Source organism: Aspergillus udagawae, assembly GCF_001078395.1.
Source record: "Aspergillus udagawae IFM 46973 DNA, scaffold_9, whole genome shotgun sequence".
NCBI lineage: Eukaryota > Fungi > Ascomycota > Eurotiomycetes > Eurotiales > Aspergillaceae > Aspergillus > Aspergillus udagawae.
Window position 1 is genome coordinate 1382928 of NW_025091272.1, and position 20829 is coordinate 1403756.

General features: G+C 51.1%; 7 protein-coding genes across 7 annotated transcripts; 4 read left to right on the forward strand and 3 right to left on the reverse strand.

Moving 5' to 3' along the window:
* Positions 1-54: 54 nt before the first annotated feature.
* Aud_010718 (AFI1/MesA family protein) lies at positions 55-2530 on the forward strand (the record flags this gene model as incomplete). The annotated part of the gene is made up of 3 exons (XM_043295551.1): positions 55-695; positions 750-810; positions 869-2530. 3 exons carry the CDS (start codon positions 55-57, stop codon positions 2528-2530), a joined length of 2364 nt encoding a protein of 787 aa, XP_043151486.1.
* A 513-nt stretch (positions 2531-3043) lies between these two features.
* On the reverse strand, positions 3044-4237 carry Aud_010719 (uncharacterized protein; the record flags this gene model as incomplete). The annotated part of the gene is made up of 1 exon (XM_043295552.1): positions 3044-4237. One exon carries the CDS (start codon positions 4235-4237, stop codon positions 3044-3046), a length of 1194 nt encoding a protein of 397 aa, XP_043151487.1.
* A 1508-nt stretch (positions 4238-5745) lies between these two features.
* On the forward strand, positions 5746-6944 carry Aud_010720 (pyridoxal kinase; the record flags this gene model as incomplete). The annotated part of the gene is made up of 4 exons (XM_043295553.1): positions 5746-5809; positions 5861-6073; positions 6130-6247; positions 6308-6944. The coding sequence occupies 4 exons, from the start codon at positions 5746-5748 to the stop codon at positions 6942-6944; spliced, it is 1032 nt and encodes a 343-aa protein (XP_043151488.1).
* A 1274-nt stretch (positions 6945-8218) lies between these two features.
* Positions 8219-9412, forward strand: Aud_010721 (phosphotransferase family protein; the record flags this gene model as incomplete). The annotated part of the gene is made up of 3 exons (XM_043295554.1): positions 8219-8317; positions 8369-8664; positions 8713-9412. 3 exons carry the CDS (start codon positions 8219-8221, stop codon positions 9410-9412), a joined length of 1095 nt encoding a protein of 364 aa, XP_043151489.1.
* Positions 9413-14171: 4759 nt separating this feature from the next.
* On the forward strand, positions 14172-15807 carry Aud_010722 (uncharacterized protein; the record flags this gene model as incomplete). The annotated part of the gene is made up of 3 exons (XM_043295555.1): positions 14172-15385; positions 15440-15637; positions 15690-15807. The coding sequence occupies 3 exons, from the start codon at positions 14172-14174 to the stop codon at positions 15805-15807; spliced, it is 1530 nt and encodes a 509-aa protein (XP_043151490.1).
* A 633-nt stretch (positions 15808-16440) lies between these two features.
* Positions 16441-17256, reverse strand: Aud_010723 (putative C2H2 transcription factor; the record flags this gene model as incomplete). The annotated part of the gene is made up of 1 exon (XM_043295556.1): positions 16441-17256. The coding sequence occupies one exon, from the start codon at positions 17254-17256 to the stop codon at positions 16441-16443; it is 816 nt and encodes a 271-aa protein (XP_043151491.1).
* A 1906-nt stretch (positions 17257-19162) lies between these two features.
* On the reverse strand, positions 19163-20029 carry Aud_010724 (putative L-cystine transporter; the record flags this gene model as incomplete). Its single annotated transcript, XM_043295557.1, has 2 exons — positions 19163-19522; positions 19592-20029. 2 exons carry the CDS (start codon positions 20027-20029, stop codon positions 19163-19165), a joined length of 798 nt encoding a protein of 265 aa, XP_043151492.1.
* Positions 20030-20829: the final 800 nt, after the last annotated feature.

Sequence of the window (20829 nt, forward strand, 5' to 3'; positions counted from 1 at the left end):
AGTCCTCCCCCGTATCTCTTATCCTCCCATTGCTTTTCTCCCTCACTACCGAAAATGACCACCACTCTTCCCTACCGACCGCCCGACGATGCTGCGCATCCATTTCCTTCCCTGTCGAACCCCTCGAAATCCAATGGCTTGCCCCGATTGTCTCCATCCCCCTCCGTCGTCAAGAACAGAGCTCCCAGCAGCTCAAGATCTGTGCGTCGACCCTCCGCAGACCATCTCGCTGCCCCTCGTGCCTCGAAATCCCGACGATGCAAGTCACAATATCCTTTAGACTCATCCGAGCGCCATGTCGAGTACATCCTCGTCGCGTCCTTCCACATTGACCGGGGTCCGATCATGGAACATCAGTATCCGGCGCCCATTAGCGGAGATGAGAGCATGCTCGCCGAATTGATGCTCCCTGACCAGACGCATGTACGGAGCCAAGACTGGACCATCTTTTTCTTGCACAAGGACACCAGCGCAGAGGAAGAGGATGAGGCTTCAACAACGGCGAAGAAAAAACGGCGGAAAAGAGCAAAGGCAGAGCAGAACCCAGACGATGAAGCGGACGACAATAGCCAGGACGAAGATACCGATGCTCTTACGGAAGAGAGCAGCGACGAGGAAGACGATGGTGGCGAGGGGCCACCGTTGATGTACGTGCTCAATCTTGTGAATACAAAGCAAGATAACACAGTCAGACGGTTCGTTCTCCCGCTCTACAGCCTCGTAAATCTCTCGGCTAAATTAATCTGCAGAGGTGCGGTGGTCAAGGCTATGGCAATCTGTACGCGCCATTCATTTCTTCATATCTACAAGGTGATTACACCCCGGCTTCAATAGAGATGGACATGTGCTCATACCGTTGGCATCACAGCCCCTGCTATTATTGGCTCTGGAGGACTATTTCAAGTCGCCATACCCCGAAACTCTGGCTACGCTATATAACGCTGTCAACGAGATGGATCTGTCATTGATGCCCAAGCTTTCGCTCCTGGAACGACAGATTTTACAGGCGAGTAATGCGAAGGATATGTTTATCGAAAAATTCGAGCAGATGATCCAGCAGCGACTGATCGAGGAGGGAGAGCCTGTGGACGAGACCCCGCCATCACCAAAAAAGCCCGCCCCTCGATATGCGCTTCCTCGCGACACGCACGAGTTCGAATCGCGAGTCATCTACAACGACATCCCGATTCCTGTCAAAGTGCCAACTGTTATATGGCCCGAAATTGTGGGAGACTTTTCTCTCATCAAGCTCATCCAGACGTTCTCTACTGTTCATGCCACCGCACCCCAGGCCTTTCCGCTTCACCCGCACTTGACCACCAATGGCTCATATACGCACCCGATCATCGTCCTTGTCAACGCCATGCTCACCCAGAAACGGGTGATCTTCTTGGGCCACAATCGGCCCTCGGGGGAAGTAGCAGAGGCAGTTCTGGCCGCCTGCGCTCTTGCATCGGGTGGGATCTTGCGTGGCTTCACGAGGCATGCCTTTCCCTATACCGACTTGACGAAGATCGATGATCTGCTGAAAGTTCCTGGCTTTATCGCTGGAGTAACGAATCCCACCTTCGCAAATCATCCCGAATGGTGGGACCTCCTATGCGATCTTCCCACCGGCAGAATGAAAATTAGCAGCCACATTGAGCCCGCCCCGGTTACGGAGGGTCTACTGTACTTTCAACAGAGCTCTTTCCTCCAAAACTACACGCCGAGCGCCCATCCGGACCCCACCGGCGACAACGCCTTCATGGAAGACGTCCAACGGAGCATCACTAACCGCTACGGGGAGAATGCGATCCGTGCGAAATGGCGCGCATACATTACCAAATTCACGCGCGTTGCGTCTGCGTTTGAGGAGACTGTGTATGGAGCGTCGAATCTCTACATCATCGGGCCTAACGAGGAGCTATCGCCGGAAAGCCCGAGTGGTGTTCAAGCCGATCCCCTGGACCCCACTACGCTACGTGGCCATGGCTATGTGTGGCCGGACGAGGCAGCGAGGCAGCGAGAATTGATCGCCTCCGTATCGCGAATCGAAGGCTGGCGCACGACGCGGTCGTACTACTCATTTATACAGGACATCGCGGCCATGTACTACCCTGCGAGACCAATTCAGAAACCTGACCTGCACCATCACCATGACCGGCTGCGGACATTGCGGCTGTCTCATGCTGACGCCGGAGCGATCTACCTGGCCTTTTCCCATGCTGTCAAGGACTATGCAGGCATATGCCAGCTTCTGACGGTGACGCCAGAAAGCCAAGCCGGTCTGTTCTACATCAGCATGGGCCTATTTCATCCTGATCAGTCGGTTCGCGAAGCAACTGCCGATCTTCTAGATCGTATAGCTGCTCACCCCGCCGGTCGACACTTCTGGGCTCAACTTAGTCGCTTCAATAAACTGGCATACTTCCGAGTCCGACGGGAGAGGGATGCGGCGCAAAGCCCTGTATCAGGAACGGGACCGAGTCTCGGGGCGCCGCAGTCTCTCATCGGAATTGCCACTGGCAATGCCTCGAGGCGAAGCTGAAATTACCGAAACATCCTGACAACACAACTACAATGTTCTGGTCTATATTACATATAACGACAGTGGATATATCTATTTGATCATACAATTCTTGGATATCATTTTCCTTTTTTTTTCTCTTTCATGTGGGTGCAGAGGTGGATTACACCTCATGTGTATTGTCCCAGGCGAATGGCATGCAATGACATGGCGGTATGATATTTGATGAAGTTATTCAATTCAGTGTCGATACTTGGAATACTATGCAGCATAATGATGACCTTGTTTCAGATTATCCTTGATTCGTACTATCGATATCTTTTGAGGCACGAAGCATGGAGGTATTATAATTACATTAAATCTATAAAAATATGAGAGTAAGACAAACAACAAAGGAAGTAAGAACATGCCAAATCCACACTCGCTGTCGTTATCCATACAACCATGACCTGAAGAATAGCAAAGAAACGACAGACACCATATATCCAAGGCGAGAAGTATTACAAGGAATGTGACAGGCGTATCAGCGATGAATCACAGCAACGACATCCCAAGACTCAGGGCCACCGTCCATCCAGCCAACCGCCAATCAACCGCTGCCGGTCCCCAAGCCCCGGATGTCGTTTTTGCTTTCTCGCCAACGGTGATGTTCACATTCGCGAAATTAGGGCCACAGTGCCGGTTCAACGCCATCGCGGAGGGGAGATAGGACGTCGTGAGCGGCTGGCCATCGACCTGCGCCCAGCGACTGAAGATATCCATGCTGGCTTGCAGGCACTTGTTGCAGGTGGGCCAAGGTGCGTCGTCGGTGGGGTACCCGGCGGGGATGGAGTAGGTGTCGAGGTCCTGGGGGGAGGAGGCGTTGGTGGCTGCATCGACGAAGCAGTAGTCGTTTGTGGCGGGGTTCTTAAGGCAGGAAGCGCGGTAGACGGGCTCGTAGGTCATGAAGCCTGTGTAGGCGCTTGCGACCAGCGGGTTCCCGAGCTTGTAGTCTTTGCCGCAGGCGTCGTCTTTGAGGAGGTTGGTTGCGAGGCGGTTGAAGATGGATGTGCAGGTGTCGACGGAGGCGGCGCAGGAGAGGTCGAGGACGTGCGAGGTGGCGGTTGCGGAGGTGAGCGTGTGGAAGAATGAGGTGGAGTCGTGGAGGAGGAGCGAGATGGGGTAGCAGGAGGTGACGGTTGAGTTGGAGAGGAAGGCGTTGAAGAACTTGGGGCAGCTCTCGGCTGTGAAGTTGTTGGAGAGATTGGTGTCGAAGGCTGTCGGCAGCGAGTTGGTGCTGGCGTCTGAGCGAGCGTGCAGGTGCGATGAAGTGTGCTCCTCAGTGTCCTCCTCGGGGGCGACGAGGATGGGTAGCGTGGCTGCCTCGTCGGTTAGACTGCTCTCGATGATCCAGTTTCTGCCGTATCGGGATTGCCCCTCTTGCGCACGGTGACTATCTAGATGATCGTCGACCTCAGTCCGGGATAGGAACATGCCATGAGCTAGAGGGTGAGAGTCGTCTGGAATCGCAGCCGCAGAAACCGGCGACGACACAAGCAGTACCATCAGAAGTGTGACCAAGGTCGAGAATCGAGAGGTCAATTTCGGATTGCGGGACTGGTGATGTCGCGATGTACTGCAGCCATCAGGTCTCACATCACTTTCCCCCGGCTGCGACGGCCTGCTTGGCCTATATGGACTGGAAGATAGGAAAGATGTCATATTGGCAGAGAATTGAATGAATGACATTGCCACAATGGCTTGAAATTGAACTCAAGGCGATAAAAAAGAGAGAGTCAGAGGCCAGTGGTTATCATCGTCTCCGGAGTCTTTGACCTGGTGGTTGGTATATCATCAACGACTGTAGAATGAGCGACTATTAGTACAACACTACTCCGTACCAGAATCATCAATCAAGAAAGGACAGCAAAAGGATTAAGACTGCCCCGGCGGAGGCATAGGAGAATCATGATCCAGCCTCCATTGACAGACAAAGAAGAAAAGAATAGGAAGCCTGTCTGCCTGTCTGACGGAAAGCAAGGAAGAGCACGAAAACCTCCAGGAGACAACTGCAGCAACAACGAGAATCGCTGTGTGACTGTAGAGTTTAACTTTGGACTATTCAGCCTAGGGCTCCTGGTGGTACGGACCGCCCTGAAAAATCAGTGCTTTTGGCGTCAGTCTATTGAGACAGCTGCCTTAAAATTGGGCATTATAGCAGCGAACGTAAATTTAGCAGCCACCAATGGACCAAGGAACGGTCTGGCCACGAGTAGAACATGGACGAGTGGATCTCTTGTCTGCAGAGGTCCGATTACTAGCATCTCTTCCACAGAAGTCGACACTAGAAGCGAAGAAAGGGGAACATCTTCGGAGAAGCCATACTCCGTGGAGCTAGGACCTATCTATGCCCCATGACCATGCGCATTGGTCAGTGGTCAGTGGTCAGTGGTCAGTGGTCAGTGGTCTACAGAGGATATATCCAGAGTCCAGACTCCATCATGCGACGATCGCAAGACAATTCAGCTTCTTTTAAATGCGATGATGCTCCGTAGGAATAAGAGGAATAAGACTACGAGTAAGTATCTACTTCATACCTCGTACAGAAAAGCCTTCGGTTGACCCCTGACTTAGAAAGCGGAAAACCAGGAGAAAAGGACCCATCGGCGCCATTCGACCAGCCATTTACCGTCGATGTACGTACTCCGAACACCGGGGTACATGGACAAAGCAGGAAATCGAGCCGAGTCTTGATTGGCCAATCATGCCGCCAGAAAATTCCCTCCACTTCCATCCGCGTTTTGTCATCCAGACAGATGCCTATCTAAGTAGTGATTCATGTATCAGATACGATTGCGGTAGTTGATTCAAGGTCAGACTACCATGAGCTGTGTATGATCGAGGAACATCGCAATTTTTTCGCCATAAACTGTATTTCCTTACTGAAAGATCAGCGTCCTATAACTCCGTACTTGCATACCATGTCCTCTGACAGCTTAGTACCTGAAACAAGGGTACTCGCCATTGCGAGTCATGTAAGTCTTTTTGTCCGGTTCGATTCCAGCTTCGGTTGATGGGTCATAGTCGGAGTACAGGTACTGACGAGGAGAACCAGGTTGTCTACGGGTACGTACTATCTGCTGTGTCACTGTACCCCTCCAAGTGCACCCGGATATAGCCCTCGTGTCATCTATATCGTGCACCTTGCCGATGCGAATTGAGCAGCGACTAACGGCATCAGATATGTTGGCAATAAAATGGCTACGCTGGTCATGCAGTTGTTGGGGTGTGATGTTGCCGCCCTGAATACTGTCCATTTCAGTAATCAACCCTGTATCCTTTTGTCAGACTGAGTCAACTAACATTCAGCAGGCAACCACACCGGCTACAGGCAGTTCAAAGGCACAAGGTCAACAGCCCAAGAGATCAGCGACCTATATCAGGGTCTCTGCCAGAGCAACCTCACGGATTTCGATGTCATGTTGTCGGGTTATGCCCCCAGTGCTGCAGCGGTAGAGGCAGTAGGGGCTATCGGCTTGGATCTGCAGCGCAAGGCCGAGTCAAACCCTGGCTCATTCTTTTGGGGTATGTTCAATCCTATCTTTAGCGAAATTCCCCGCTAACGGTGAATTAACATACAGTCCTTGACCCTGTTATGGGCGACCAGGGCCGGCTATATGTCAATGATGATGTGGTACCTGCATATAAAAGGATCATGCATCACGCAGATCTGATTCTCCCCAATCAATTTGAAGCCGAGTAAGGATGCTGCCATTGCCTGTAGTCCGGTACACTCTTCATTGACCACATTCCCCTCAGAGTCCTTTCCGGAGTCAAGATCACCTCCCTCAGCACCCTCGCCGAGGCCATCACCGCCATCCACGCCAACTACTCAGTCCCGCACGTCATCATCACCTCCGTTCGAATCTCCCAATTCTCCTCATCCCCTGAAGCCACACCAGGCAACCTAACCGTCATCGGTTCCACCATCAAATCCGACGGCTCCCCTCGTCTCTTTCGCATAGACGTCCCCGCGCTAGACTGCTTCTTCAGCGGCACAGGCGACATGTTCGCGGCCCTAATGGTCGCCCGGCTCCGCGAAGCCGTGTTCGACGCCGACTCCACCCTCCGCTCGACCAAGTCGTGGGTCTCCTCGGACGACGTCCAAGCCACTGACTTGCCTCTTGCCAAGGCCACCGTGAAGGTGCTCGCGAGCATGCACAGTATCTTGGAAAGGACCCTGGAAGCGCGTGATGCGGAGCTCCGCGCCGCTGCGTCTGCGGAAGAGACTGAACTGGGCTTGAGTGAGGAGGAGAAGCAGAAGAGGGAGTATTTGCGACGGACGAAGGCCGCCGAGGTGAGGGTTGTGCGGAATGCGCGCTTCCTGCGGGAGCCGGATGTGGAGTTCCAGGCGCAGGAATGGAAAAGGGAAGATCTGCCTGTGGGACTTCAATAGTCAAGTGCATGATTTAGACGTACTATAGACTTGTTGATAGACCTAAAGTCATGAATAGAACGTATTATGAGAGTAACTTGTCATCTTTTCAGTATCGTCATGTCTATCTATGTCATAAATAATCCAAATTCCTTTATATTAAAGACCCGTACTTCCGAATCCACCCGCCCCACGGACACTCTCCTCCAACTCTTCAACAACCATCACCTCGGGCGTATAGATCTAGTTAGGTTAGCCATCAGCATCAACACACCCTGAAGACGACCAAAAACTCACCCGTTCAAGCACAAGCTGCGCAATCCGGTCCCCCACCTTAATTGTAAAATCCACATCCGAGAAATTGAACAACAGCACCTTCACCTCACCCCGGTAATCAGCGTCAATCACGCCCGCCCCGGTATCGATGAAGTGCTTCGAGGCAAGGCCACTCCGGGGGGCAACGCGGCCGTCTGTTCGTCAACTAATCAGCATACATTTTCCTGGCAGAGAAAGAAGGGGCAGCGTACATGTTCCCTCAGGCACAGCAATCGCAAGCCCAGTGTCAACCAGGGCTTTACCCTTGGCTGGGATGACGGTCTCCTTTGCGCTGTAGAGGTCGTAGCCTGCGGCGAAGGCGGACCCGCGGGTGGGTGCTTGTGCGGACTCGGTGAGCTTCTTGACGAGAAGGGGAGGGAGTGGCTGAGAGATGGAGGTGACGGCGGGTGCTGTGCCGGTGGTCATCTTGTTGGTGTTGGCTGTGTTGGTATCGGGTTTTGTTCGTTTGGCGAGGGGAGAGGCGGGGAGAGAGGGAGGTTCGTGGGTGGGAGCGGTAGATTGTTGCGGCGGTGGTGTGGTCTCTTTTGTCATAACTTGGATTGAGATTGCGAGATGTATGGAAGAGAAAGAAATTGCGGTGTGCCTGTCCAGAGCTGTAATAATTGACCAGCAGAAGATGCATACTATGGTTAGACGCGTCTGGCGGTGTACGCGCACCGCGTTGTTAATTGGCTTGGCATGTTTGCTCTTTTTGTGCTAAATTTTAGCCTGAGGCATAACATCCCAATGACCGAGCTCCGACGCCCCCGCAAGTGCAAGCTCGGGCCAAGGAAATCGGGTTGCTGCCAATTGGACTGTTTTGCCTCGGTCCGCAGCTGCTGGCGCTGAGCTGGAGCATGTCCAGCTTTCTTATTACCGGGGTTATTTCTGTCTCCAGATTCCTTCGATTCTACGTACCTGTCCGGGTTGACACTGGGTGGAAGGATTTCTAAACCAAATATTGTTTGACAGTTGGCGTCATGGCTGGAGCTGTACGCCAACCGATTGATATCCCGTCGTTGGAGCGATACCTCGACCAGAACTTGCCTATCATCAAGACGCCAATTGAGGTGAAACAAGTACGTCGTTAATATCCCTTCTTCACTCAGTTGATATGTTAACTTTGACAGTTTGGCTTCGGGCAATCCAATCCCACCTACCTAATCACCGGCTCCGACAAGCAACAATATGTCCTACGCAAGAAACCCCCAGGCAAGCTCCTGTCCAAGACGGCGCACCAGGTCGAACGAGAATACAAGATTATCCACGCGCTAGAGAAGACCGACGTCCCTGTCCCCAAGGCATACTGCCTATGTGAGGATAGCAATGTGATCGGCACTCCGTTCTACATCATGGAGTTCCTGGACGGCCGAATGTTCACAGATCCTGCCATCCCCGGCGTAAGCGCAGAAGAGCGAACCGCACTGTACGTCTAGCCCTTTTCTTTAGGACGGACAGGTACTAAGAGCCCCAGATGGCGCGATGCAGTCCGCACATTAGCCAAGTTCCACCGGGTCGTTCCCAAGTCCGTTGGCCTGGAGCGATTCGGCAAGCCGTCCGGCTACTACGACCGTCAGATCGCCACCTTCACAGCTGTGTCCAACGCGCAGGCGCAGGCCGTCGACATCGAGACCAAGAAGCCGGTCGGTGAACTGCCTCACTTCATGGACATGGTGCGCTTCTTCTCCAACAAGGCCACCCAGCCACTCGACAGAGGCACCCTCGTGCACGGCGACTACAAGATTGACAACATGGTCTTCCACAAGACAGAGCCCCGCGTCATCGGCATCCTGGACTGGGAGATGGCGACGGTTGGCCACCCTCTGTCCGACTTCTGTAATCTCACTAGCCCCTATTTCCTCGGCGGAACGGAGCACAAGACGGAGCAGTTCCAGCCTGGCGTGGTGCCGGGCCTGCCGAGACGCGAGGACTGCGTGCGGTGGTACCGCGAGGTCGCCGGGTGGGACCCCACGCCGGATATCCTGTGGGGGGATGCGTTCTTCTCGTGGAGGAGCTCCGTGATCATGCAGGGGATTGCGGCGCGGTATGCCCTGCGCCAGGCCAGCAGTGCGCGTGCGCAAGAATACGCGCAGATGACCGGGCCATTTGCCTTGGGGGCGTGGGAACGGGTCAAGAAGGTCCAGGAGCAGGTGCGTCAGAAGGGGAAGCTGTAGTATTATCTGCTGTAGTACGATAATACGTACGAAACACTCCTCCGTAACTAGCATGTATGTGTCGCTAAAGCATCAATTGTTCGTTCCCATACATACAGCTAAAAAAAAAAATCACACTGCCAGCTGTCAGTGTCAACGTCATCAGCCCAGACCCGTTCTCAACGGAAAATCTATACCCTCCATTCACCAGCTTCTATGTATAAACAAGCAGTAAGCACAGATATTTAAACAACGCACAATAGGGAGAAACCGGAGCGAAACCAAAGTACAAGGCAGTCATCCAATCAAGCCCCTCGGGCCAAGCCACCGTTTGCTCGCGGTGATAATTGGGTGCGGCTCAGGGAGCCTTTGTTTGTTCTGCCTGTACGACCGGTGGGTTGTAGAACTCTGCAAGGTAATACCAGTCCATTCTACAAAGTCTGGGTTTGGATTACAAGGTTGATTTCTGAGTACGTACTCCCAGTGTCTGTGGACGGGCTCCACCGCGTGGAAAGCATATCGAATTTTAGTTTGTACTAAAGTCCAGCAGAGCTGGAATGTATCTGCGGATGTTTTTCATCAGTATTTTGGCAGTAATATATATCCAATGACAACTACAAAGGCATCATCGTCACTATTATTATTCTCCCTAGGAGTAGTAGATGCAATGCCATATGCCCCGTTTAGAATCGCTCACGTTGCAGCTGTGAATCCAAGCTAGCATGCTACCCTCCATAGCATTGGCCTGCGCAATGCAGTGATCAGTCTGTGGATCATGCAGTGCAATGACTTCGCATCTAGTCTGCCTCTAGTGATCCCAGAATAGAAAGTTGATTCCTCATACCTACTCTGTCTTACTCTTGATCAACTGGGATGGGAAATGAACCAGGCGGGGTCAATCGGGGCGGCCCGCTTTTACTGGCTTGATGTTGTAGGTAGCTAATGGATAGATCCGCTTACCGGATCTCAAAGAAGGTATGATCAAAGGCCTGCCCTCCTTGAGAATGAGACTTGAGCGCCTGATGAATCATGCTTGGTGAAGATCAGATGGGGGGGAAATTATCAGCCAATCGACCCTGGTATCCCCAGTGCAACAGGTGTGGAATTGCAACCAGGATTGTTTGGCCAAGGCTAAAGCCAAGGCGTTAGGCAAGCAGGACTGCATGTAGGGATATGGGTAGCACTAAATCGGTTGAGTCGGACAATGAACACAAACCTGTTAGATAAACTAGACTGGTTTCGTCGGTAAAAAGAACTTTTTGAGAATGAAGCAGAGAATACGAGATAAGCTTGTCGCCACTTCCTGGGGTGATTTGTCACCGTACCTAAACTGTCTCGGGAGGATTACTACGTAGTATCTTGGGCTTCAGGCAAAAGTCAAGTGGAGCACACGGGAGGGGAATGAGAGCCAGAACCAATCATAATTGACATAAGTTCTGCAGAAACATATGTCGATCAGTTCAGCTCGGACTCCGGAGATACAATAGTCCGTTCTTTATGTTACATTCGTTTGCATGGGTATGCTGAAGTCTGAACTCCACCTTAACAGGCTGATGCTGATGGCTGGCAGCATCAGCATCAGCCTGCCAGATCATCCCACACGGATGCGAATCAATGAGTAGATAACTACTTATCCACTGTCATCTTCTGAAATTTTTCTTCTATCTGTCTAGTGATGTGGAAACACTGAACTCCAGGCTCCGACATCGCAAACACTGAAACCTCGGATGGTTCGTTCAAGGTCGTATCCTGGCGTCGAGGGTTGCCTGAGTCCTAAGGCGGAAATATCAACCCGCGTCTGCTCATGGGCGGATTGATCTCCGTGATGGCCCGGGATGTTCGGCGACTTTCCAGCCTCATTGTCTCCGTTGTACTCATTTTTGGATAGTATATGTCCTAAACTGAGGGATTTGTTCTTTTATTATTCGGTGTTGGGGGATCAGTCTACCTGAAATCGCTGCTAATCAACGAACTTTCTTCTGTTTTGAGCTCAATCATTTTCAAATCCTCCTGTTGCTTTGTCTTTGTACGGAGTAGAGCTGGTGGAACCAGAATGTACGGTCGGGGATAAAATGTAAGAAATGAGTCTTAGGCATGAAGACTACCTAATCGATGCGAGGCTTACAGCCTTGTCGCCTTAGGCACTAAACCAGGAGTCAAAAAGCACCCTACAATTCTTCGCTCATGTACGAGCACGTAATTCGTAATGGTGAGGGGAAAGAAGGCAGATCGCAGCAGGCTGACCTCTGAGGCCAGAGCTTCAGGAGTTCAAAGTTTTGGAGAATTTGGAGAGTTTGAGCCTCTTTAGACAGTCCCTGGTTCGTCATGGAGCCATGGACATCACAAGACCGATGAGATCAAGGCAAATCAGAAGGATTCCCTCGTCGAGAATCCATTCACAGACAAGTAATTTGGATTCAGAGCTTTCCACATCGGTTCGGTGCAGATGAGCAACTTCAGCCTCCTCTTTTTGCCTTCGTTAGCCGACCAATCATACACAGTGTTTCTGCAGAGAGCCTCAAATGGCCCGAACGTGGAGGTTGTTTGGTTGGATGGTGCGGCTGGCCCGGAAGAGGCTCGTGGTCGTTAGAACCCGGTGCTAGGTGAAACTGTGAAATAGAGCTACCTAGGTCCAGGCGTCAACTCCTTGAGGATCATGGGGAATGAGATAACACATCTTCATTTCATTAAGCCAGTGTCTCTTAAAAAATATTCACAGGCTTGATGAATCCACACTCAACTTGGATAAAACAAGGTCTCGGACAATCCCCGTTTACAAGGAATATCGTATAGTTAGGACACTACTGTCCGTGTTGGTCGGTTAGCATTGTTTTCCTTGAAATAATATCAAGCGGTATTATGATGACTGATGGCAATACTTTGCTGTCAATCATTTATTAGGTATTATTTACCTGGACAGCTAGACTAAGGTACCTACTGGGGCTCCTAGATGACTGGACAGTGGACAAGCGCTACCTCGCTCCCTCCCTCCCTACTAAAATTCATCTAAATTGAAAATCCATGCCTGCGCCATAAAGGAATAGTCGTACTGTATTCCGTCCTCCTGCCTCAAACCCCACTTTGCTTTGCCTGTGTGGCGCGTCTGGAAGACAGTTAACCCAGCACTCTTGAGCGTCAGGACAACGACCTTTTTCTCTTCTTTTCCATTCTCGAGACTGATGTCCTCTCCTATCTCATGACATCTCATCCCTTACCTTCTCCCTCGAATAATCATCGGAAATCTGACAACATTTTACTAAAATTGGAGAGAGTGAAATTAGGGCAGATTTCACCCAAGTATTCGGGTTTGAAAGTGCTTGCGATAATCTAGAACAGCAAACTTCCTGCAATCCTTCGTCTTCATCCCCAACACAACAAGGTCGCTATCATTCTCATCATCTCTCTCCTACTCATCATATATCTATCGGTGTCCGTGGAACTATTGCCTGTCCGTGGATTTACCTTTGACCGCTTAAACCTTCTCTCCTCCACCCTCTCTGACCATTTTCTCCTCCATTATTCCTCACTCTAAACCCTTTTCAACCGTTTCCGCCAAGCCAGCGTCACCTCTCCCGCTTGAGCTAACTAGCTCAGAAGGCAGTAGCCTCATCGTCTGGAAGGCCATAGTCTCGATACTTATTCCTATTATTGATCATTTATTTATTATCATCAGTATTTCTGATTTGATCTTCCTTCCTCTGGCCACGCACGACTTTGCTACTGCTGTCATTGCTGTTATAATTGTCACTCTTATTACCCTTCCCGATCTGCATTTTGCTTCTACTACTCTTTTCTCCTCCGAAATACCTCTACTGCTACCACACCTATTCTTCTTATTGCGACGAAACCCGCTACTGCAGCGTCGTCACCACAAGCACATGTCCACAAGTCCACAGCCGTTATAATAACACTCCCAAGTATTACTCCCATTGGCAACTCCGCTTTCCTTCAATTCTGGACTTTTTTTGCGCCCTGTGGGATCTTTGTGTTTGTCTCCTCCCTCCCAACATCACAGCTCTGTCATCATTCTCCTGCACGTTTCATTCGTCCATATCTTCGGTATTTTTGCCCTGGTACTCCCAGCCTGCCGATGCACCTGGTATATCAATTCGATCCGCGCCATTGACCGTGCGGTTCGGCCTTCTTCTGAGCCTCGCTGCAGGTGACCGGCTCCTGCAACCATCATCGGTCCCATCTAGAATCACCCACAGACTTCAAGCCACGAGGTCTTTCCAATTCCTAAAGGTGAGCCTACCTCAAATTGCCTCAGTTTCTCCCGCATTCTACCCTTCTGAGGACATGGAGCTTGGACTGGCGCCACCATCAATAAACTGCTCCATAACGCGAAACGCGCCTTTTCTCTCTCTGGTTAGTCAACGGTAGTCCTCATGCAAAAACGTCAAGATCAATTCCTGGTCAGACTCTTGGATGGCCGACGGTCTACTGCGGGGTTTTCACCCCAGAAATTGCGGACTGCTTCTGAGCAAACAGGTGTATTGGCGACCTGATCAGTCTTATTTAAGCTGTTATTCAACATATTTTCCTTTTTCTGTTAGTCACATGTGCTAACGATGTCAGTAGATATTTCCTCTGAAGAAGCACTGTGTCTTATGTGCTTTGATTCTCTCTTCACCTGCTCCCCTCAGTTGCGGGCTAGTGAGCTTGGAATAGACTTTTCCCCCCAAGCCTGGCACAGGGAGGTAGATTGGGGGCAAAGGTACCCATAGACGAGGAAATCTATCAGGAAGGGCTTCCTAATGCCCCCTCAAAGCCCGCCTCCATGACCGACGCATACGAACCAGATGACGACCGGCTCACTCCCGGGCTAGAGGTTCAGAAACCAAATTATAAGCCCGACGAGCAGCTGCCCCCGTTTCTAACACAAGATTCGCTCTCTAAATCTGATGCTACTGCTAAATACCCTGGAGATGAGGGAACGTCTTCGGACTTTCCCCGTAAGCCGTCGCCGACATCCAAGCCCGAAACAACTGAGGGCGACTCGGTACTGATCTCTCATCTAGAACCGAATCGCCCGGATATTGCCAATTACGAGTTAGAACATCCGCGCCTTCGGGATCCCTGGATAGAGGATCAACCAAATCTGCAGAAAACGAGAATTGACCCTCGAGCAGTGGAAGATGTCAAATTCCAGGAACCGGCTTCGTCAGTGGCGGAGAGAGCTCTCCAACTCTTGTCGTCTGGCCCTGACGTGTTACCACAACCTGAAAACTTGGTGTCACCTCCGACTCTCAAGAGCGCATCTCCGCCCCAATCGATCAAGGACTTGTTGGAACCACCTGTAACCCAGGCCGAGCCAATCAGCATCAAAGTCGAAGTATCATCTCCGAAAGAATCACATCCGCCGCCGCCGCCAAATTTCACCGTCGAACGCAAGTCTCCCCTTGTTTCGCCCTTGAAAAAGTTTGCAATATCACCTTCAGAGGGACCGGTTCAAGCCTTGCTTCCAGCACTCCAGACGTCTCCTCCGTTAGCAATCGCCAAATCGCCAGATAACCACCAACAGCATAGCCTGCCATCGATACAGACTGCTTTGGCCGAGATCTCAGGGCCTTACTCTCTTCCTCCAGTATCCACATCACCTCCATCGATACCAAGGAATGAACCGGCGTGGGATCATCAACGGCCAGGACAATTTGCTCCACCGCAGGTCCCCCCTAGTCCTTATTCCCATCTTTCCCCTGCGAGCTCCAAGGGCATGTCGGCCGTGTCCTCTCCAGCATCGCAGCAACAACCCCAGTGGAGGCATACACGATCCGACATTACTTATCTTACAACGCCGCATTACGAACCTTCGCCATCGGCAGTCAAGAGTCCGGCAACCAGCTATCCCACTCCCACCGATCAGACCCCAACGGGCGAACGGCCGCCTTTCAATGCAGGCCCGCCGCCCACCGCACCGGTTCCTCCAGGCACATTCAAATGCCGACATCCAGGGTGTACTGCTCCGCCTTTTCAGACTCAATATTTGCTTAAGTAAGTCAACACTGAACCTTTTTGCGTTGACAGAAACGGGCTCACCTTTTGCAGCTCCCATGCAAATGTCCATTCCCAAGATCGTCCGCACTTTTGTCCCGTCGAGGGATGTGCTCGAGGAGTTGGCGGCAAAGGATTCAAACGCAAGAATGAGATGATTCGGCATGGCCTTGTCCATAATTCGCCAGGTTATGTATGCCCTTTCTGTCCGGATCAGCAACATAAATACCCCCGGCCTGATAACCTTCAAAGGTGAGCTTCATACTGCTCTTGGCCGTCCCTCCGTTTCTCTGACAAAATCTAGACACGTGCGAGTGCACCACGTCGATAAGAACAAGGACGATCCCGAGCTCAGACGAGTGCTATCTCAAAGACCCGAGGGCAGCACTCGAGGCCGACGACGCCGAACCACTGCTCTGTAGCTTGTACGCTGCATTACCCTTCATAATCACTCGCCTCCAGTATGCCGACAGTCGAAACACTTCTCTCGTCGGCATCACCACCCAGGATCGACCGCCCATTCGAGTAACCTGCATATGCATTGACGAATTCCCTTCCCGTGTTCCTGTTTGTCGTACCGTACATGATACCATATTCTTAGAATTGCGTTCGCGTTCGTTGTATGCTGCCGTTCGTTTTGTATTAGCATATATCCTTCCATCGCTATAGGGTACAGCGTGGTGTCCGAGATGGGGACTTGCCTTGTGATTGCGATAGCCGGCGTTGAGTGATTCTTTCTATTGCCTGAGCTGCACATTAGCCTCTACATACATTGTTCTTCTTTGGAAGTTTTGGCGTCTTGATCTTGGCCTGGAATCGAATGGAATCGAGCTTTTTTCATTTCAATTTGAGCTACATGTATACGCAAAGATATGATATAGCAATACGACTTGAATCAATTCAAACAAAGAACATAAGGTGGTCTATCGAATACAACAGCTGAAACGCAACAGAAACAAACGTCAAGACTCCCACGCAATGACATCCGCCGCTAATACCAACCCAAGCCCAGACCCGCCGTAAATGCATCCAACATCCTGAAGAAAAGTTCAAGGTCAAGAGTCAACCTCCCCCCTCTTATGAATCCGCCGCACATGATCCTTCATGTTATCGACTCGGCTAAACACCCTCCCGCAATCCGGCCACTCACACACAACACCGGGGTTATGCTTCGCCTCGTGCCGGGCGCGGTCCTTCTTGCTCGAGAACCCGCCTGCAACAGCCTGCGGACAGCCCTCGTGGCGACAGAACAGATGCTTCCGGTGCCGGTTGAAGTGCTTGCGCAGGTCGCAGCCGCGGTGGAACGTCGCGGCCGAGGTGCAGCCTGGGTAGGCGCAGCGCCAGGAGCCGTCGGCATTGGGGATGCCGTAGTTGTTTAGGTCTTTCGTGTCGAGGTCTGGGGAGGGCGGTTTCGGGTCGGGGTTGGGGGTTGATGGGCCCGGGTAGAGATAGCTTTGCGGGTTGAGGTTGAGGTTGGTGGGAGTTGTTCTTTGCGGGCTGTATGCCATTGTTGAGGCTGGGTAGATCTCGGTGGGGTGGTATGTTGCTGTTGCTGTTGCTGTTGTTGCTGTTGGGGGCACCTGAGAGGTCCACGGATCGCCGTAGGACAAGTATGATCCGCTCATCGGTGCCAGCAGGGTGGTGTTGTAGGCTTGGCTTGCTGGCATGGCTGGCATGGCTGACTCGAAGCCGAGGCCTGTGTATGAGGACGCTGGGGGACTGGCCAGGTAGAAGCTGTCCACGTCTTCCTCACTGTCTGCTTGGCCCATGTTGTATGGGTATGTTTCGGGGACATCGTCCATGCCCGGCAAGGTATACTGATGCGAAGACATGGCAAAGATGGTTTGGTGGTCCGTGGTGAATAAAGTCATGCTGTCACCGGCCACTGTATGAAATGCTAGTTGATCCGGGTTTCTGTTCAAGGAAACCACAGGATCGAGGCGGGTGCCGATTGAGTTTCTTGTCTTGTCCCAACCAGGGGTTGATCATGAGATCTTGCAGTTAAATAGTTCCTGGTTATGCGATCCAGCATTGTTGAAGCGGAATGTCTCCGTGCCTGATAAGTCGGGTCAGTATAAGGCCTGATTTTCTTTTCTTTTTCCCTTGACTAAAGATATAGCCGGAAACCCTTCTTCATTAGAGCCGAATGGTATTGCTCAACGTCAGACGTGGCTATGTTATGCATCGGCACGCTGACAGAGTTGACTGAATTAGCAGCTGGAGACTCTTCACAATGCCCATGTACGACTCTTAAACCTGCATAGGGGCGGTTGGTGTCATCAGAGTCGATACCATTGGCTCTCGACGTGCGATTATGCCTATTTCTGGGTTCTTCATGCTGTAGTTCTTCCATTCACACAGCACGTTGAAACGATGTGAGAAGGCCAGGTAGGCTCGAACTCTAGATAGCGTCGGGTGTACGCTCGGAGATCGACATAATGAACCAGTGACCGTGAGAGAAACCTGTTGGTATGATGTTGTGCTGAGACACATACCTTCATACCAGTTGTTCGCTGCTGGTACCTGTGGCTTCCGAACCTTGTTGTGGGCTTGGACTTGGCTGCATATAGTTAGATCTATACGAGGCTTGGCGCGAGAGCCAATAGCAGCAGATTCACGCTCCGAACACTGGGGTTCGACTCTTAGTGCTGATTAGTCTTCTAGCTGTCTTCTCATTCGCACCAGCGGCCGCACCAAAGGCACCATAGCTCGAGAGATCTGTGGTTGACAACACTGGCTCCCGGCGTCGAGTATGGAGGAGTCAGAGTGGTCCTGGCAATCAAGGGGGGTCATCATTGGATATCCGGTAGGGCTGAGGTGCGGGAGACGCTGTGCAATCAGCAAGTGGCATGGCAATTGTCTTAGCTGTCGAGAAAGAATTTGCCTGGTTGAGATGTTGCGAGTTATAATTAGTCACTGGCGATTTACCAAACAGACGACGTTTTCTTTCGCTGACAGAGGATATCGGCCTCCACACAGGGGAAGACCCCCTTTGGCTGGTCGACCCAGGCCGATCGGCCAGAGGCTTAGAGCATCTTTAAGATGCTTGTTTGGGCCAAAACCTGCGAGCCACGTGACTCTGTCTCACCTTTGGCCCTATCCCTATGCATGGTTCCGTGCGGTGTGAACGATGAACATAACAGTAGAATAATAGGGAGAAGATGAAGAGGATATGCTATTTTCTCACTGTGCATATGCTAAAACATGCATGGCATTGCGCCATAATCAGGCCCCCGCACCTTGGTGACTGGACTGGATATGTTTACACTGGCCTTACATCCGCTCGGTTCCTGTCATATTCACTGTGACGGTCTCATCAAGCGAACCCAGATTCCAATGCAAACTCATTGTGTTATTTTTCAGTGCTTATCCTCCTGAGAAGATTGTTTTGCAAAGAATGGATAAAAATGGAAACCCGGGACGCCCTCAGAAAAGCCCCCCGGGTGGCTGTAAAAGAGCGGTGTCAGCAGAACAAGGTTCGTGGTGTATCAACAAGCCTTCAAGTGTTGCTTGTCTTTTGTCATGCTAAACGGTTCACTTTTGTCTTGCCCTCCCTAGACAACTGACTTTTTCCTCCTTCCCGTCCCGCTGCGTTGGGTTTGGCAGCCTAGGAAGCCTTACCAGTTTTTCTTCCTGTAGAATTCTATTGATTGCGCTGGCTACATACGTCCGTGATGCAGATGAGTCCAAGTAGGTTCAAAGGGAGCAAGTATGGTTGAACTATTGTCTGAAGGAGCATAATATGTATGGATATATCAACATCAAATAGAAAAGAGGTCAAGCGCTAGCTGCTCTTGGGTCCGACAATAGGGGAGTGACGAGGTCCGGATGACGGTTGATCTTGCCTTCCAGGGAGTCTCTGTAAATGATATAGTGCTGCACGATAAAGACCAAATCAAACAGGATGGTCACGTTTGACAATAAAAACTTCACGGGGTTTCCAGTAATGCCACTCCAGTCGCTCTGAAACGAAGAATCTAAAACTAGTTGCAGAAGAGAAAGGATCCCACCGGTCAAGTCGAAAAGTATCTGGGAGATACTCCACCCCTCTGTGGACTTTCTTTTATAATTTACCCATGCTTGAGGGACATATTTCACAATGGTGATGATCAACTTCACATATGAGAGGGCGTAAATCTAGAAGATGCGGAGTCAGAATTGACACGAAACGTCCTATAAGTCTTTCAAAGTCCCCAAACCACTTACCACATCGATCCATGCCCAGGTGGATGGCTCATATCCTCGGTCAGGGCTCTTAGCCAAAACAATGCAAACTACTACACCTATCGCTGCAATGGAGCCCCAGAAGAGGCCAAGAACCGGTTTACTAACGGTCTGGAAGCGGGAGACCTTGAAGCCCCAGATCTTAGGCCAAAATTGGGTGTAAACTAACGTGCTGAGGATGACAGCATGCACGGCAAAGGCAAAGTCGTTGAAGCGCACTGTGGACTCCTCATCCGAAGGGTGACGGGCGGCGTATTGCCGCCGAATCACAGGAGAGTAAAGAAAGGCAGACGTATATGCTGTGTAGCAGACAAAGCCCAGGACGTTGATAGTGGGAAAGTCAATGGCCAATCCAACTGTTGAACGCCGTCGAAAGTTACTGATCGGCTGGGGATAAAAGGATGCCGACCAGCAAAACATACTGCGTCTTCAAGTCAGCAACCGAACTGCCATCTTGGAACGGAAGCCTCTCAGGAGATTTATCTGCCCCAGATTGACTTGGAAGAACACAGTCACATACTATATCCATCCTAACAGGCTATAAACGGCTTATCAGTACATGTCAGTCGTATCAGTGATAATCGATACTCACCGCGAGAGAGCCCTCACGAAGATCTCAAGTTGAGAAGACATGCCCTACAGTTAGTCTTGCCTTTAAAGTAATCATAGACGAAAAAGAATGACGTTGATATGCAAAAAGGTCAAAGGACATCGAGGATCAAGGGACTGAGAACGACCGCCAAACCACCCGAGGGTCCAGCTGATAAGAATGCTCATGAGACACCTTAGGCACACGACTATCCATAAGCAGCAGGCGGTGTAGAGAGCAGTGGCTGAGTCAGCGGCTGGTTGCTCGGGATATGAGTTGTCACACTAAACCCAAATCGGCAAACAGTTGTGATGCTGATCAGACACTTACTCCTTCAGCCGCCCCAGCATCCAGCCATCTGCTCCCTTCCAGAGGCTGATTATTATTCTTGTCAGTATTGCTTCATTCAAGCCGGTTCTGGTAAGACGCTTTATCTTTTATATTTTCCTTTTTGGTGTTTTGTCTGACACCATATTTGGTATTCTTTTCCAGCCTTTTCGTTCTATCGTCTTGTCCCCACTTCGATCCTCATCACCGCCAGCCTCACGATTATACGGAAGACATATTCCATCCACGACATTTCAGAAGCTTAAACGGCTTCCATTTTTGGATCTGCTTAGCCAATTGACAG